Source organism: Rhea pennata, chromosome 22 (genome assembly GCF_028389875.1).
Source record: "Rhea pennata isolate bPtePen1 chromosome 22, bPtePen1.pri, whole genome shotgun sequence".
Lineage (NCBI taxonomy): Eukaryota > Metazoa > Chordata > Aves > Rheiformes > Rheidae > Rhea > Rhea pennata.
Genome location: NC_084684.1, coordinates 1169249 through 1185236, shown reverse-complemented (window position 1 = coordinate 1185236; position 15988 = coordinate 1169249). Strand labels below are relative to the sequence as shown.

General features: G+C 61.7%; 3 protein-coding genes across 3 annotated transcripts; all 3 read left to right on the top strand.

Moving 5' to 3' along the window:
• The first annotated feature begins 434 nt into the window (after positions 1–434).
• On the top strand, positions 435–2585 carry FAM43B (family with sequence similarity 43 member B). The gene has a single exon (XM_062593500.1). It carries the CDS (start codon positions 1651–1653, stop codon positions 2536–2538), a length of 888 nt encoding a protein of 295 aa, XP_062449484.1. The 5' UTR covers positions 435–1650; the 3' UTR covers positions 2539–2585.
• Positions 2586–3681: 1096 nt separating this feature from the next.
• Positions 3682–8144, top strand: MUL1 (mitochondrial E3 ubiquitin protein ligase 1). Its single transcript, XM_062593619.1, has 4 exons — positions 3682–3801; positions 3907–3994; positions 4331–4451; positions 5990–8144. The coding sequence occupies exons 1-4, from the start codon at positions 3682–3684 to the stop codon at positions 6717–6719; spliced, it is 1059 nt and encodes a 352-aa protein (XP_062449603.1). The 3' UTR covers positions 6720–8144.
• Positions 8145–10150: 2006 nt separating this feature from the next.
• Positions 10151–12168, top strand: CAMK2N1 (calcium/calmodulin dependent protein kinase II inhibitor 1). The gene is made up of 2 exons (XM_062593353.1): positions 10151–10694; positions 11937–12168. Exons 1-2 carry the CDS (start codon positions 10526–10528, stop codon positions 12005–12007), a joined length of 240 nt encoding a protein of 79 aa, XP_062449337.1. The 5' UTR covers positions 10151–10525; the 3' UTR covers positions 12008–12168.
• The last annotated feature ends 3820 nt before the right edge of the window (positions 12169–15988 follow it).

Below are 15988 nucleotides of genomic sequence, written 5' to 3'. Positions count from 1 at the left end.
CGCAAATATCACCAAAACAACAACAACAACAAAAAAAACCACCCAACAACAACAATAAAAAATAAGGGAAGGAAGTGAAAAACCGCCGGCGACGAGCCAGCCGCGTCCGCAAGCTGCACCGACGGCAGCGCGGCCGGCGGCGAACGCCTCGAGGGACGACTGGATTTTAAGAGCAACCCTGGCGGGCGGCTCGTGCGGGGGCCGGGAGCCGCCACGGTCCCGTTTTTTTTGGGGGGGGGGAGAGGAATCACTGCTGCCCACCCTGCCTTAATTCCCGCTGCAGGGAGCGGGGTTAAGGGGGGGGACGCCAAGGGCTGGAGCGACGGGGAGCCCCGGTGCCGGGCCGCGAGCTCCCCGCAGCGCCTTGGGGTTTGCATTTTGGTGGGTGTGTGTTTTTGGGGGGGGGGGTGGCTATGCCTGGGCTCCGGGTGGGCTTTTCCCACCCGGGGAGGGGGCCGGGTGCGAGGCTGCTGGCTCCCCACGCGCTGCCGCAGCCCGGGGAGGTGGAGCAGCCCACGGAGGGCTGAGTCCCCGCTGCTGCCGCCGCCGCTCACGCAGCGCTCGGCTGCGTCTCGGACCGCCGGCTCCGCTGCGGCAGCCCAGCGGCTCCGCGTTCCTCCCCCCCCTCCCCAATCCCACGCCGCAGGGCCGCCAGAGCATCCGCATCCCGCCCCCTCGGCTGGGGTGGCGAGCCAGGAGCCGGGCAGGGAAGCAGGGCGCCCCAGGGGGCCGGGAGACCCCTCCGGGGCAGGGCAGGCCCCCCCTCGCCAAACCGGAGCGGGGGCAGGGGGGCAGCTCGGCCGCGGGAGCGTCATCGTGGCGCGGGAATGGTGAGACCTGCGGGAGCATCGCGGCGGTGCGGGAACAGCAAGATCTGTGGGAGCATCATCGCGGCACGGGAACGGTGAGATCTGCAGGAGCATCGCGGTGGTGCGGGAACGGTGAGACCCACGGGAGCATCGTCACGGCGTGGGAACGGTGAGACCCACGGGAGCATCGCGGCGGTGCGGGAACGGTGAGACCCACGGGAGCATCATCACGGCGTGGGAACGGTGAGACCCACGGGAGCATCGCAGCGGTGCGGGAACGGTGAGACCCACGGGAGCACCATCACGGTGTGGGAACGGTGAGACCCAAGGGAGCATCGCGGTGGTGCGGGAACAGTGAGACCCACGGGAGCATCATCACGACGTGGGAACGGTGAGACCCACGGGAGCATCATCATGGCGTGGGAACGGTGAGACCCACGGGAGCATCGCGGCGGTGCAGGAACGGTGAGACCTACAGGAGCATCGCGGTGGTGCGGGAACGGTGAGACCCACGGGAGCATCGCGGTGGTGCAGGAACCGTGAGACCCACGGGAGCATCGCGGTGGCAGGCAACAGTGAGACCCACGGGAGCATCGCGGCGGTGCAGGAACGGTGAGACCCACGGGAGCATCGCGGCAGCAGGCAACGGTGAGACCCACGGGAGCTCCACCGCGGCACAGGAATGGCGAGACCCGCTGGAGCACCGTAGCGGCGCGGGAAGGGCGAGACGCGCGGGAGCTTCACCGCGGCGCGGGAAGGGCGAGCGCCGCGGGGGCACCATAGCGGCGGCGCGGGAAGGGCGAGCGCCGCGGGCGGCGGGGGAGCCCTCGGCGGAGGCGCCATGCTGCCCTGGCGCCGCAGCAAGTTCGTGCTGGCGGAGAAGGAGCGCGAGGGCAAGGGGAAGAGCCTGGCGCCGGGGCTGGGCTACGCCTCGCTGCTGGCCAGCCTGATGCGCGCCCGGCCCGACCTGCTGCCCGAGTGCCCGCTGGAGCGCCTGGGCAGCGTCTTCCGCAGCAAGCGGCGCACGGTGGAGCTCAACCGCGAGGAGCCCGTCTACACCGTGCGGTACCTGGGCAACGCCGCCACGCTGCACGCCAAGGGCGAGGGCTGCACCGACGAGGCGGTGGGCAAGATCTGGGCCAGGAGCGACGGCGGCGGAGGCGGCACCAAGATGAAGCTGACGCTGGGGCCGCACGGCATCCGCCTGGCGCCCGGCGAGAAGGGCGCCCGGCGCCCGGGCCACGCGTACCTGTTGCACCGCATCACCTACTGCGGCGCCGACGGGCGCCACCCCAAGCTCTTCGCCTGGGTCTACCGGCACCAGGCGAAGAACAAGGCGGTGGTGCTGCGGTGCCACGCGGCGCTGGCGCCCACGGCGGAGGCGGCGCGCGCCGTGGCCCGGCGCCTGGGCCAGGCCACCGCGGCGGCTCTCGACGAGTTCAAGCGGCGGCAGCGGCAGAGCGACGTGCGGCACGCGCGGCAGCAGCTCCTGGGCGCCGCCGCCGTGCCCGCCGTGCCCCTGCGCAAGCTGCTCAACGCCCCGCGCCCCTACGGCGCCCGCGGCGCCCCTCGCCTCGGCTCCATCCTGGAGGAGGAGGAAGAGGAGGAGGAGGAGGAAGAAGGAGCCTTCGGCAAGGCGCCCGGCCGCCGGCAGCGGGCCGAGGTGCTGCGGCTGGCCGGGGAGCTGCGGGGCTGCAGCCTGCGGGCGCTGCCGGCCCCGGGGCGCTGAGCGCGGGGGCCTTCGGCGCTGGGCGCACGTCCTGCCCCCTCCTCCTCCCCCCTCCCAATAAAGCCGGGTTTCCCACGCAGATGGGTGGGGTTTTTTTTCCTTAAAAATTGTGGCTGCGGTGGCACGAGGCTGCCTATGTTGGGGGGTGAGGCCTAGGGGGGATGAAGCCCCCCCCAAAAGGGGCTGGGATTGGGGGTGAACTGCCTCAAAGGGCCTGGGGGGGACCAGGATTGGGGCTAAAACCCCCCTCAAAAGGGCCTAAGACTGGGGGAGGCCCCACAAAATGCTGCTGGGGGGCTGGGATTGGGGCTAAAACCTCCCCAACGGGCTTGGGGGGCCTGAGATTGGGGCTGAAATCCCCCCCCAAAATAGCCTAGGATTGGGGCTGACACCCCAAAAGGGGCTAAGGGACTGGGACTGAGGCCGAAACAGCCTAAAAGGTGTTGGGGGCAGGACTGGTGCTGAGCCCCTCAAAAAAGAGGCTGGGATTGGGGCTAAATCTCACCCCCAAAAGACCCTAGAGGGCCAGAATTGGGGCTGAAACGCCCTAAAAGGGCTTGGGGGGGCCTGGGATTGAGGCTGAAACCCCCATAAAGGGGGCTGAATGGCCGGGTTTGAGGCTGAGCTTCCCGTAAAAGGGGCTGAGATTGGGGCTAAATCCCCCCCAAAAGGGGCTGAATGGTCAGGTTTGGGGTTGAGCCCCCATAAAAGGGGCTGAAATTGGGGCTAAATCCCCCCCAAAAGGATCTGTGGGGCCGGGATCGGGGCTGAGCCCCCCCAAAAGGGCTGAGATTGGGGCTAAATCCCCCCCAAAAGGGCCTGAAAGGGCAGGATTGCGGCTGAGCCCCCCCCCTCCCAAAGCGCTGGGGTGGGGAGCCGAGATTGGGGCTCCCAAGGCCGGGGGAGGGGGCAGATGTTCGGATCTGAGACCCCCTCCCACCTCCGGGGGTTGAGTTTGGGGCAGAACCGGGGCTCCGGCCTCCCCCTCCCCCCACGCCTCGCCTGGAGGACCGCCCGCGCCATCCCGCCTCTATGGTCGGCGCAGAGCGGCGGCTAGAGCGCCGCGCGCGTACGTCATCAAGCGGCGCCGCCGCCGGCGCAGGGGGGTCGGGGGGCGGTTGCCGCGGTAACGGCGCGGCCGGCATGGAGGGCGGCGGGCGGCCGTCGGCGGCGCAGGCCGCGCTGCTGGCTGCGGGCGCCGCCATCACGGCGCTCTTCTACTCCGTGTACCGGCACAAGGCCCGCGCCGCCCGCCGCCTCCAGGTGCGGGCCGGGGAGCGGGGAGGGAAGGCGGTGGGGAAGGGATGATGGCGGCGGCGGGCGGGGGAACGCGAGGCCTGAGCCGCCGCGGTGTTTCGCTCCGCGCAGGGCGCCCGGAAGCTGCGGCTGGACGCGGAGCTGCGCGCTGCGCTGCGGGAGGCGCCGGGCCGCTGCCTGCCCTACGCCGTCATCCAAGGTACCGGCCCCCGCCGCCCCGAGAGCCCTCGGGGAGACGGGGGGGGGGGGAACCCTCACGTCTCCTTTTTTTTGGGGGGGGGGTTAACCCTCACCCCCCTCTTTTGGGGGGGATTTGACCCTCCCGCACCTCTCTTTTTGGTGGTGGGGGAGATTTGACTCTCACACCTCCTTTTTTTTAAGGAGAAGGTATTTAACCCTCACACCCCCTTTTTGAGGGGAGAGATTTAACCCTCCCCCCCCCTTTTTGTGTGTGTCTGGGGGGAATTTACCCCTCACACCCCTCCTTTGCTGTTATTCTTTGTTTTTATCCCCCCCCAACTGCCGCCCGTCGCAGGTGCGGTGCGCTCGGCGAAGGAGACGCTGAGCAGCCAGTTCGTGGAGGGCTGCCACGGCGTGGTGCAGAGGCTGACGCTGCAGGAGCACAAGATGGTGTGGAACCGCACCACCCACCTCTGGTAAACGCGCGCCCCGGCCCGCCGTCGCCGGCGTCCTCCGCCTCCCCTCGCCGGAGCCGAGGTGCCGAGCTCGCATGCGGGAGCTGGGAAAGGCAGGGCAGCGATTTTGGGCTTGGTTAGTTATTCACCAGCGATCTAAAACGTGGCCAGAAGGATGGTTCCCCTTTCCTGCCCCGCAGAGCGGCCCAGGAACGGCTCTTGGGCAGGGCACGCAGTCCAACGGCTCAGTTCCTTCCACGGCACCTTTTTGTGCCGCTCCTTAGCCCTACAAGTTAGCGTATCCGCGTGCCTACAAAACCTCCATCCTTCCTCCAAGAGGCGGCCCGCGAAGTTGAGTAGCAGCTCCTGAAGTCGCCTACGTGCCGTGCTCGGCTTTGAATTCTGCCTGCGCTTCCTTACGCTGATGGGTATTGGAAGTAAAGGGCTCTGTTACTCATTAAGCAAATATAAATCGTGTCCCATCAGTTTCTTCCAGGGCTCCCACATGGTTTTGAATCAGTTAAGTTGGGGAGTTTTGCTCGTGTTGCTATAAAATCAGCACTTACTTGCATGTGGGAAGAATTCCTCTTCTGCAGGACCCTTCCTTCCCCGAATCTGAAGTCCGAAATTGATGTAAGAGTTGGTTACCGTCCTTCTCACTGATTTTTTGGGGGAGGTAGGAAAGTCATTGGTGCTTAGAGTAACACAACTTAGAGCATTGCTCAGTGGTTCTAAGCTGTTGCCGCCGCTGAGCACCGGTCACGATATAACATTTCCCCAGCAAAATGAAGCCGTAATAGAAGGTCTTTGGGTGATAAATCTTGTGCTAGCGTCGTACCCAGACGCGGAAGCAAGAGCAGCCTTGTCGGAGGCAGTTGCTGAAACTGGAGCATCGTTACACCCTCTGAGCCTAAACAAAGCCTCGGCTGATCGGATTACATCTATTAAGTTTGCCTGTGTGACACACGCTGCTTCTCATTGCGCAGTGGTTTGTCAGAGCTGGAAACACACCTGGGAGATTAGATGGAATTAGATACGTCTGAGCGCTGTCCTCCTGACAGTGGATGTCCTTTCTTCCTCACCGGGGAGACTGCAGGAGGGTGGAGATAGGAGAAGAGGGCCTAGCGCAGAGCTGGATCGCCCAAGGGAGAGAAACCGCTCCAGAGTCGGTCTCACCTAGATAAATTCCAGTTGGGGCAGGCGACAACACAGACGCAAGCGGTGCCCGAGAGCCCGCGCTTAGGAACGGGCCGGGAGCTCGGTCTGATCTAAGCAAATTCGAGACGGGGTGTCAGTGCAGCACTGGATCCGGCTGCGAGTTCCTGGAGCTCCAGCGGGATCGCGCGCCGGTGGGCAGACAGGGACCAGCCGGCAGCGTATTTATTTCCCTGCGTAGTTTTAGCTACTTTCTCACACCAGGCTTGAAGAGGGGCGTGTATTGCTCTTACCCTGCAAACCGGGCTGTGGCTCCCGGCCGGCCTTTTATCCGGGGGAAGCGCTAGTGCAAAACTCCTGCTGACGCTTGTCTCTGTTGCGTTCTGTAATCCCTCCTTCCCCAGGAACGACTGTGAGAAGATCATTCACCAGAGGACCAACACGACTCCCTTCGACCTGGTGTCTCCCGAGGACGGCGCTGACGTGAGCGTGAGAGTGATGAAACCCCTGGAGGCCGCTGAGCTCAGCCTGGAGACGGTGTACGAGAAGTTTCACCCTTCCATCCAGTCCTTCACCGATGTCATAGGCCACTACATCAGTGGCGAGCGTCCCAAAGGCATTCAGGAAACGGAACAGATGCTGAAGGTGGGAACCACGCTGACAGGGGTGGGAGAGCTGGTCCTGGACAACAACACGATCAAACTGCAGCCCCCCAAGCAGGGAATGCAGTACTATCTCAGCAGCCTGGATTTTGACGCCTTGCTGCAGAAACAAGAGTCGAACGTCAGACTCTGGAAAATCCTGACGGTCGTTTTTGGCTTCGCTACTTGCGCCGTTCTCTTCTTCATCCTGAGAAAGCAATACCGGCACCGCCGAGAGAAGCGGCGCCTCGAGCAAATGCAAGAGGAATTCAGGCAAGCCCAGGAGCGGCTGATGCGCGAGACGAACACGGAGGGTGGGGAGACTGTCAAAAACGCTTGCGTCGTCTGTTTGAGCAACACCAAGTCCTGCGTCTTTCTGGAGTGCGGGCACGTTTGCTCTTGTCACGAATGCTACCAAGCTCTCCCTGAGCCCAGAAAGTGCCCCATTTGCAGGCAGGCAATCTCTAGGGTGGTTCCCTTATACAACAGTTAAATTTTCTGTGGCTGGGGAGCTTTTTGCATCGCGGTTCCCTGTCTCCAGGGGTCTTTTCCCCCATCAAGTCCTGCTTTGGCCAGCCTGTCGCACTGTTTGGGCGGTTTCTTTTGCTGGGAATGAAACATAACTGGGGAAAGAGGAGCAGGAACCCGAATGGGCTAGGAAAAAAAGCCACGTTGTAAAAGGATTAGGTCCAGCTGATAAGTGCATAGGGCTTATATTACGCTCCAAAGTCTTAAGGCTGATCCAAGCGAGCAATTCGCAGAAACCGCACCTCTGTTAAGTAAATGAACTCGTCTTAGTTTCCCTGCGGTTTCAAGCTGGTTTTGTTTGTTAAGAGTTGGACTCGCCACATTTGTTTGCGTTTCCGCTTATTGAGCCTGCAGTCCCTGCACGGTGGGATCACCCCAATTTGTTTCCCACAAGGAAATACCTAAGTTACCAAAGGCACCGCGAAAAAGCCATATTGTGGCTACTTAGAGGCTGCAGGATTTAGGCAACACTGCCATCTAGCTCCTAGGACTTTAATTTAGCAGGAGGGGCTTTAAAAGAGCTTTTATGGGGTTTTATATGAACACAAGTGTTTGAAAAATCCATGGTTAATTCAAGCAGGAAGTGGAATTTCCATCGTCTCTTCCTAGGTCTCTTACCATTATCACAAAAAAATGCCTTTTTTTTCCTTAAACCTTCCCCTGCAGCATTAAAAAAAGAAAAAAAAAGTCAGAAAAAAGCAGACTTGCTATAAAATGAGAATCAGGAAGTGAAAATGCTGCAGTTGGCTTCTGCATCTGGCCTTGAGCCAGGATACAAAACACACCTATCTTACGAAAAGCATGTTGGTCTTGGGTTATTAAATCTAAATGACCCTGAAGGTGGCAATAGGGGCGAGATAAGCCATTTCCCATCCCCCAGCCTACTTATTAAAAAAAAAAAAAAAAAAAAAAAAAAAAAAAAGGTTTGGCAGCATTCCTTGTTTTAGCCAGAGATCCTGCCCTAGCTGCTATCCAGGGCTTGCCCGGAGGCAGCGTCGTGCCACTCCTGCGCCGAGTTGTGCGTGTTCCCCTGCCCCTTCGCTCGGATGGGTAAACGGCTCGGCCGGGCACGGGCCGGATACTAGCCCCTCCGAAGGTTAAGTCCGTTAGTTCTGTCGTTTTTTCCTTAATGCCTTTTGAGATTTGCCAATCTGCTGCGTTTTCTTTTTTTTCTTTGCCCTTCCTGGCTGTTACGAGCCCTGATAACCTATTAAATGCTGAAGAAATGCAAATCGCCTTCTCTTGCCACTGGCCAAGATTTGCATTAACAGAGGGGAATTGCATCCCTGCCTCCCAAAAATCCAGCACAACGCAAGTCCTTACGGATCCCGCTGGCCTCCTTTTTGTTCTGTAGTTGATACAAAATAAACTTTCACGTGGAAAAGGAAAACGCCCGTCTCCCATTTCTGTTTTAAGACCCCGAAGAAGGAAAAACGGGGAACGCGCGAGGCCGGATGGCCACGCGCCGCGGCGCGTTTCGTTACCGCGCTCCGGCGAGGGGTTTTCAGGCCGGAGGAGGGCAGGGCTCTGCCTTATTCCCAAGCGGATCGTGAGCCCTTTTATCCGCCTTGGACTCTGCCCATCCGTGCCGGGCGCTGCTCCGCAGGCCTTGGAAGGGAACGCAGCTTTCCGCCAACGGCCGGGCTAAACGACCGATTACGGGGTTGTTCCCCCATTAAAAGTCAACTCGATCGGCCCCGACGCCGCGGCCGCCTCCGACGCTTGCTGCTCCCCGCCGGGGGCCGAGCCCTGGCGTTGAGGTCGCTCCGCCGCCGCTCCAGCCCCGGACTCCGCTGACGGCTTGCCCGGATCGTTGGCCCTTCCGTTCCCACACCCGGGGCCTTTCCTAGCCTTCTCCCTGCAAGATCCTTTGGGAATGGCATTAATAGGGATTACAGGGATCTGCCCCCGCGCTCTCTCCTGGCACGTCGGGAAAGCGAAACGGCGCTCGGAGCGGGCGAGGGGGAACCGCGAACCGCCGGAGCGGCTCCCTCGCCGCAGGCAGGAGCGTTATCCCGGTCCGCGCGAGGCGGCCCGATCCGTTACCGCCGATCGCTCCCCCCCCCCGCGGTAATTTCCACCCCCCCCCCGGGCAGGGTGGGTGGGGGGGTCCTTGCTGTCAGGCGAAGTTTCAAACTCCGCCGCCGGCGAGCCGCGCTCTGCCCGGTGCCTCCTGTTTTCCAGCTTTTTCCCTGCGCTATCTTGAGCGCAGACACAACCTTATGTAAGCGAGTGACAGCTCGGGGGTGTGCGTGCGGGGCGGGGGGGGGGTTGCACATGGCTCGGGGAGCTGGGTGGGTGGGGGGGCGGATTCGGGCAAAACCCCGAGCGAGGAGCGACGGGGCGAAGCGGTGCAGGCCGGGTGGCGGGGCTGCGGCCAGCCCTCGGGGCAGCCTGGCGCGGACGGGGTTTCGGCGTGAGGGATGTGCAAGGGGTGTGCAAGGGCTGCAAGAGGAGTGTGCAAGGGATATGCAAGAGGAGTGTGCAAGGGATGTGCCAGGGATGCCCAAAGGATGCTCGATGGCTGTGCAAGGGATGCAAAAGGGATGTGCAAGGCGTGTGCAACGGCTGCGGGATGGGTGGGCAAGGGGTGTGCAAGGGATGTGCAAGAGGGGTGTGCAAGGGGTGTGCAAGGGATATGCCAGGGATGCCCAAGGGATGCTTGATGGATGTGCAAGGGATGGAAAAGGGACATGCAAGGGGTGTGCAAGGGATATGCCAGGGATGCCCAAGGGATGCTTGATGGATGTGCAAGGGATGCAAAAGGGATGTGCAAGGGGTGTGCAAAGGATGCAAGAGGGATGTGCAAGGGGTGCACAAGGAAAGTGCCAGGGCTGCACAAGGGATGCTCGATGGATGTGCAAGGGATGTAAGAGGGACGTGCAAGGGACGTGCAAGGGCTGCGGGAGGGCTGCCCGGGGGGACACGCCGGAGCGCGAGGGCCGCAGCGGGGCCGCTGACACCTCCGTGCCCCCCACCGCGGCCCTGGCGGCATCAGGGAGGGGATGAGCGCTGCCCCCGCCGCTCCGGGGGACGGGGGGGGATGTGGGGCACGGGGGGGGGGGGAAGTGGGGCACGGGTGGGGGGGCTGGGGGCCCGGAGCAGGGATGTGGGGCGGGGGGGGTGTGGGGCACGGGGGGGGGGATGTGGGGCGCGGGGGGCGGTGTGGGGCAAGGGGGGGGGGGATGAGGGGCAGCCCCAGAGGCAGCAGCGGCGGGAGGGTGGGGGGGGGGACGGGACCGCGCGGCGAGCTGCCTCCCGCCTTGCTCGCGCAGCCCGGCCTTCCTCCTCCTCCTCCTCCTCCCTCCCCCCCCCCCCCCGCGCTGCCCCCGCCCCCCGCGCTAGGTCCCCGCCGCCGCCGCCGCCCCCCGGCAGGCGGCGCCGGGGCGCGGAGCCGCCAGCAGCGCGGCGGCGGCGGCGGCCTGCGAGCGGGCCCCGCTCCGCACCGCGCTCCGCACCCGGCCCCGCGCTCCGCACCCAGCCCTGCGCTCCGCACCCAGCCCTGCGCTCCGCTCCGCGCTCCGCACCCTGCACCGCGCTCCGGATCCCGCTCCGCACCTTGCACCGCGCTCCGCACCCAGCACCGCGCTCCGCACCCAGCACCGCGCTCTGCACCGCGCTCCGCACCTTGCACCGCGCTCCGCACCGAGCCCCGCGCTCCGCTCCGCGCTCCGCACCCTGCGCCGCGCTCCGGATCCCGCTCCGCACCGAGCCCCGCGCTCCGCACTGAGCCCCGCGCTCCGCTCCGCGCTCCGCGCCGCCGCCGCCGCGATGTCGCAGGTGCTGCCCTACGGCGAGGACAAGCTGGGCGGCTTCGGCGAGGGCTCCGCCGCGGCGCAGCGGCCCTTCGGCTGCCGCCGCCTCGACGCCGCCGCCCTGTTCGCCGGCGGCCAGGGCAAGCGGCCGCCCAAGCTCGGCCAGATCGGCCGCAGCAAGCGAGGTGGGCGCGGAGCGGCCCCGCACCGGGGGGGGGGGGTACCGGGGGCGGGAGGGGGGTCCGGGCTACCGGGGGGCACGCGGGGTCTGGGCTACCGGGGGGCAGGGGGGGGCGGGTTGTAGGACCCCCCCCCCGGCACTCCCCGGGGACTGGGCAGCTCCCGGGGCCCCGGGGAGTTCCCAGGGTGTAGGACCCCGGCGGCGGGTATTTTCCAAGCTGTACGACCCAGGTATTTTGCGGGGCACCGGGTATTTTCCGGGCTGCGGGGCACCGGGTATTTTGCAGGGCCTCAGGTATATCCCAGGAGAAAGGATCCTGGGCCCTGGGTAATTTTGCAGGGCACTGGGTATTTTCCGGGCTGTAGGACCTGGGTATTTTGCAGGGCAGCGGGTATTTTGCAGGGCTCCAGGTATACCCCAGGAGAGAGGATCCTGGGCCCTGGGTAATTTTGCAGGGCACTGGGTATTTGCCAGGCTGTAGGACCCACGTATTTTCCAGGGCACTGGGCATTTTTCTAGGCTGTAGGACCCATGTATTCCGCAGGGCACTGGGTATTTTCTGGGCTGTGGGGCACCGGGTATTTTGCAGGGCACTGAGTATTTTCCAGGCTGTAGGACCCTGGGTATTTTCCAGCCTGCGAGGCACCAGGTATTTTGCAGGGCCTCAGGTATATCCCAGGAGAAAGGATCCTGGGGCCTGCGTATTTTCCAGGGCACCGGGTATTTTCCAGGCTGCAGGGCACTGGGTATTTTCCAGGGCACCGGGTATTTTCCAGGATGTGGGGCACCAGGTATTTTGCAGGGCACTGGGTATTTTCTGGGCTGTAGGACCCGGGTATTTTGCAGGGCACCGGGTATTTTCCAGGCTGTAGGACCCTCTAGATACCGGGTATTTTCCAGGCTGTAGGACTCCCCAGACACCGGGTATTTTCCAAGCTGTAGGGCACTGGGTGTTTCGGAGGGCCCGGGTATATCCCAGGAAGAAGGATCCCGGGTCCCGGGTATTTTGCAGGACATGGGGTATTTTCCATGCTGTAGGACCCCGGGTATTTTCCAGGGCTCCGGGTATTTCCAGAGCCTTGGGTATATGCCAGGGGAAAGGACCCCAGGTATTTTCCAGGACTCCGGGCATTTCCCGGGGATCCGGCCACGCTGTCCCCGGGGCGCCCTCGGCCGGGAGGGGGAATACCGGGAGGCACCGCCACCGCCGCCGTAAATTCACCGCCGCCTTTTCCCGCTTTTCCAGTGGTTATCGAAGACGACAGGATTGACGACGTGCTGAAAAACCTCTCGGAAAAGCCTCCCCCCGGCGTCTAGTGCCCCCTCTGGGGGCTGCACCCGGCCGGGCCGGGGCGGGGGGAGGAAAGGGAGCGATGGCACCCGGTCCTGGCAAAAAAAAAGGAGAAGAAAACCTAAAAAAGAAAAGAAAAAAAATCATTAATTAATTTATACCCCCCGATGCGAAAAGAGAAAAAAAAAAGAGCAAAATAAAAAAGCAAGATAAAAAAAGAGAAAAAAGAAAGAAAAAAGACAAAAGAAAACTTAAAAAGAGAAGAAAAAAAGACAAGGGGGGGGGCAAAAAAAAGGAAAGAGAAGACAAGACGCTCGCGCCGGGCTGCAGGCGCGACGAAACCCCGCGGGCGGCGGGCTCGCGCCCGCGCCGGTGGCGTCTCCTGCCCGCGGCCGGGCCGGAGGGACGCCCCGTTTACACTTGGGATGCTGCAACGTGCGACGGCTTGCGTTAGTACCGTTTATTTTTTTTTATATATATACATATATATACATAAAAAAAATATAGATGTCTTTGGATGTTGGAAAAAATCATATAGGAAAAAAAGTTATCTCTATCTCTACATATATTTCGTTTTAGTCACGTTTTAAGGTTAGCGATGGAGCGCGTGCGGAAGAAAACTTTTGGGAAGGCGTGAACTCCAGGAAAAACACCGGTTTTTCTTTTTTTTTTTTTTTTTTTAAAAGCTTGCCTTTCCTTGTTTCCGAACCACTCGGATTCGTGCAAAGCGACAGGTTTTGTATGTACGACGGGGCGGGGGGAGGGGGGGGGAGGGAACCGCTCGGCTTTTCCTAACTACCGTGCAGTCCGTAGTGTGGGTAATCTCGTTGGGTTATTATTTATTTTTTCTTATATTGTGGCAGTTTATTCTCTTTAATAGACTGTATTTAAAACAAACAAACAAAAAAAAGGAATATCAACAACGAAAAAATATCTAATGTAATCACAAGAGTGCCAAATACTCTGGAGATGCCGAAGGGCAGCCTGTTTTCCCTTCCTTATTTTAATGCTTTTTCGGAGCCCCCGTGAAGTGGCACTTTGGTCTTTCTGTTTTTTTTTTTTTTTCTTTTTTTCTTTTTTTCAACGTTTGGGGGGAGTCTCTCGGTATCTCTTATCGACCTCTCCGGGTGGGCTGTGGGGGGGGGGGGATTTTTCTTTGATTTCTCTTTTCTATATAGATATTTTTTAATATTTTGCATGACGTGCGGGAGAGGGGGGGGAAAAAAAGAAAGAAAAAAAAAGGAAAAAAAAAAAAAGAAAAGCGCAAGGGAAGCCCGCGCCAGCAGGGCACCGCTCGTTGTTTCTGCTTTTGACGCTCAGCGATGGCTGGGTTGTTTGGTTGGGGTTTTTTTCCCCCCCCTTTTCTCCTTTTCTGAAATATTGTCTATGTTGCACTTTGATCCACTCCACAGGGCTATTTCTGCAATGTGCAAATAATAATAATAATAAAAAAATGAAAAACGAAGGAATAAGAAAGAAAAACAAAGTGTTTTCCTATGCTCGGTGCCTCTCCAGGAGCCGGCGGCGCGCTGGGGACCACGGGAAACACGCCGGGCCCGGGGATTCGGGGCGATCCTTGGGATTTGGGGGGGATCCTTGGGATTCAGGGGCAATTCCTGGGATTCAGGGGCAATTCCTGGGATTTGGAGAGCAGCAGGCGCCGGCAAGTGAATCAGCGATTTGCCTCTCAAATCCCACAAGCGGAAACGTCCGGGCTGGAAAAACCCCGCTCGGCTCGCGGGAAACCCCCGGCGGCAGCTGTGCCCGAGCTTTTCCCTAAATTAAAACCCATCCCGATAAGATAAGGAGGGCTTTTTCCCGTGTTTTCTCGCCCGGGATCACCCCTTTTCCCATGGGAGCCCAAACCTCACGGACACGCGGGGAGGGGAGAGAGGAAAGCGCGTTTCTCCCTGCGCCACCCCATTTCGCCAGCTTTTAAGCCCTTCCCGCGGCGAAGCCGGGGCGAAATCTGGATTAGACGCGATTTTCCTTTCCGAAAGGAAATTGCTCTCCAGCCCTTTCGAGGCCCGTGGTAATGCCATTAAGGCAGCGAGGGGCGCCAGCGGCGAGGGCACGTCGTGTTTTGCCCCCCCCAGCCCGGCTCCGCTTCGCTGCCCGGCCTCTTCCCAAAAGCCGGTCACGTCCCTTCACCTTAATATTTCTATTTCCATATACACAAACATTATATATATATAAAAAATATAATAATCCCCTCCCCATGAGAAACCAGCCGGCGTGGGAGCAGTGCTCGGGTGCAACCTGTGTTATCCCGGAGCTGGAGCGTGCGGCTGTCGGCCCGGCTCGCTCGCGGGAAAAAGCGAACCAAGAAAAAAAAAAAAAAAAAGAGGCAAAAAGAGGCAAAAGAGGTAAAAGAGGCAGCGCAGGAGCTTCCCGTGGCCAGGCATCCGCTTCCCCGGGCGGATATAAGGATTAGGATCGCCGCGGGGCGTTGGGCAGCAAAACCACGCTTTGCACCCCAAAGAAGCATTCTGCACCCCGAAAAGGGCGTTTTGCACCCCGAAAAGGGCGTTTTGCATCCTCAAATCCCCCCGTTTTGCAAAATTCCCCCCCCCACCACCACCCAAAACCCGCCGCTCAGCTCTTTAATAAATGATGCCGGCAGCGTAAGGCGAGCCGGCGGCGGCCGCAAGATAATCCCGCCGCCTCCCGTCGGCTCCTCGACGACCTTCTCCGGGGCTCCGGTTACCCGGAGTGAAACGAGTCCCAGGAAACACCCCCCCTCCCCGGCCGCTTGGGGAAGCGGGGAGCAAAAGCGGGGGGGGGGGGGGGAAATAAGAGAGCGGTTTGCAAGTTTTTTTTTTTTTTTTGCGCAAAGAAAAATAAAAGGCAAAAAAAGAAAAGGGAGAGGGAGGCGGGCGGTTTCACACCTTGCGGGACGAGGCGGTTCGCGGCGGCGGCGGGCGCTATTCCGGGCGCCCGGCTGCCTCTGAGTCAGCGCGGCGGGTGCCGGGCCCCCCACCCCGGCCGGCTGACTCAGAGGCACGCGGCACCCGCGCCGGCCCTGGGAAAAGCGACCCGAGTTGAATAGTTTAATACTGGGGTGAGGGTGGGAGGGGGAGAGAATATATATATATATATTTTTTTGGAGGGGGGTAAGTGCTCGCTGTAACGCTGCTGCAGGAAGCGCGTTAGGACCGGCCGCGTGCAAAAAGCAGCGGGGCGCAAGTGTGCAAAGGTCCCGCCACGTGCAAGAGCCCAGCTGCGCGCAAGGCCTCGCCGCGTGCAAGCTCCCCGCTACGTGCGAGAGTCCCGCCGCGCGCAAGGTCGAGCGGCGCGAGGTCTTGTCGCGTGCAAGCAGCCGCCCCGTCCACGGTCGTGTCGCACGCGACGTCTCACCCCGTGCAAGGTCTAGCGGTGGGCAGGGTCGCGCGCCGCGTGCGAGGACCCGCCGCGGGCAAGGACGTGTCGCGTGCGCAGTTTTGTCGCGTGCAAGGTCTCGCTGCGCCCAACGACCCGCCACGTGCCCGGTCTCGGCCACGTGCAAGGACCCGTCCTGCGCACGATTTTGCTGCGTGCAAGGTCCCGCGGAGAGCCGGTTCCCGGCGTGGGCGCCCGGTTCAAAGCAGCATCCCTGCAGCGTCGGCATCTCCAACCTCCCCGGTCTCCATAGCGACGCTTCCAGCCCCAAACCGGTGCCGGGGAGGGGGAGGAGGGGGGCATCGCTTCCCGAGTTGCAGCGTTGCATCCTGCCTGGGCGAGCAGATGCTCCCGGGATGCAGCAGCGCATCCCGGATCGCAGTGCTGCAACCTGCCTCGGCGGGCGGACGCTCCCGGGACGCCGCGTCGCTGCCCGGGCTGCGCCGCTGCAGCCCAGCTGGGCGAGCAGATGCTCCTGGGACGCAGCAGTGCATCCCGGCCGGGCGCCGCGGACGCTCTCGGGACGCAGCATCGTCCCCTCGAGCGGCGGTGGCGCCGGAGGGGCCAGGGACTTGCTTTCGAGGTGCGAGAGGGGGAGGCAGGGGGAGCACTCGGCCCGCACGCGCCCG

Coding starts and splice junctions, on each gene's coding strand:
- CAMK2N1 (XM_062593353.1), top strand. CDS start 10,526: ATGTCGCAGGTGCTGCCCTACGGCGAGGACAAGCTGGGCGGCTTCGGC. Junction 10,695..11,936: donor GATCGGCCGCAGCAAGCGAG/GTGGGCGCGGAG, acceptor CCGCTTTTCCAG/TGGTTATCGAAGACGACAGG.
- FAM43B (XM_062593500.1), top strand. CDS start 1,651: ATGCTGCCCTGGCGCCGCAGCAAGTTCGTGCTGGCGGAGAAGGAGCGC.
- MUL1 (XM_062593619.1), top strand. CDS start 3,682: ATGGAGGGCGGCGGGCGGCCGTCGGCGGCGCAGGCCGCGCTGCTGGCT. Junction 3,802..3,906: donor GCGCCGCCCGCCGCCTCCAG/GTGCGGGCCGGG, acceptor CGCTCCGCGCAG/GGCGCCCGGAAGCTGCGGCT. Junction 3,995..4,330: donor GCCCTACGCCGTCATCCAAG/GTACCGGCCCCC, acceptor CGCCCGTCGCAG/GTGCGGTGCGCTCGGCGAAG.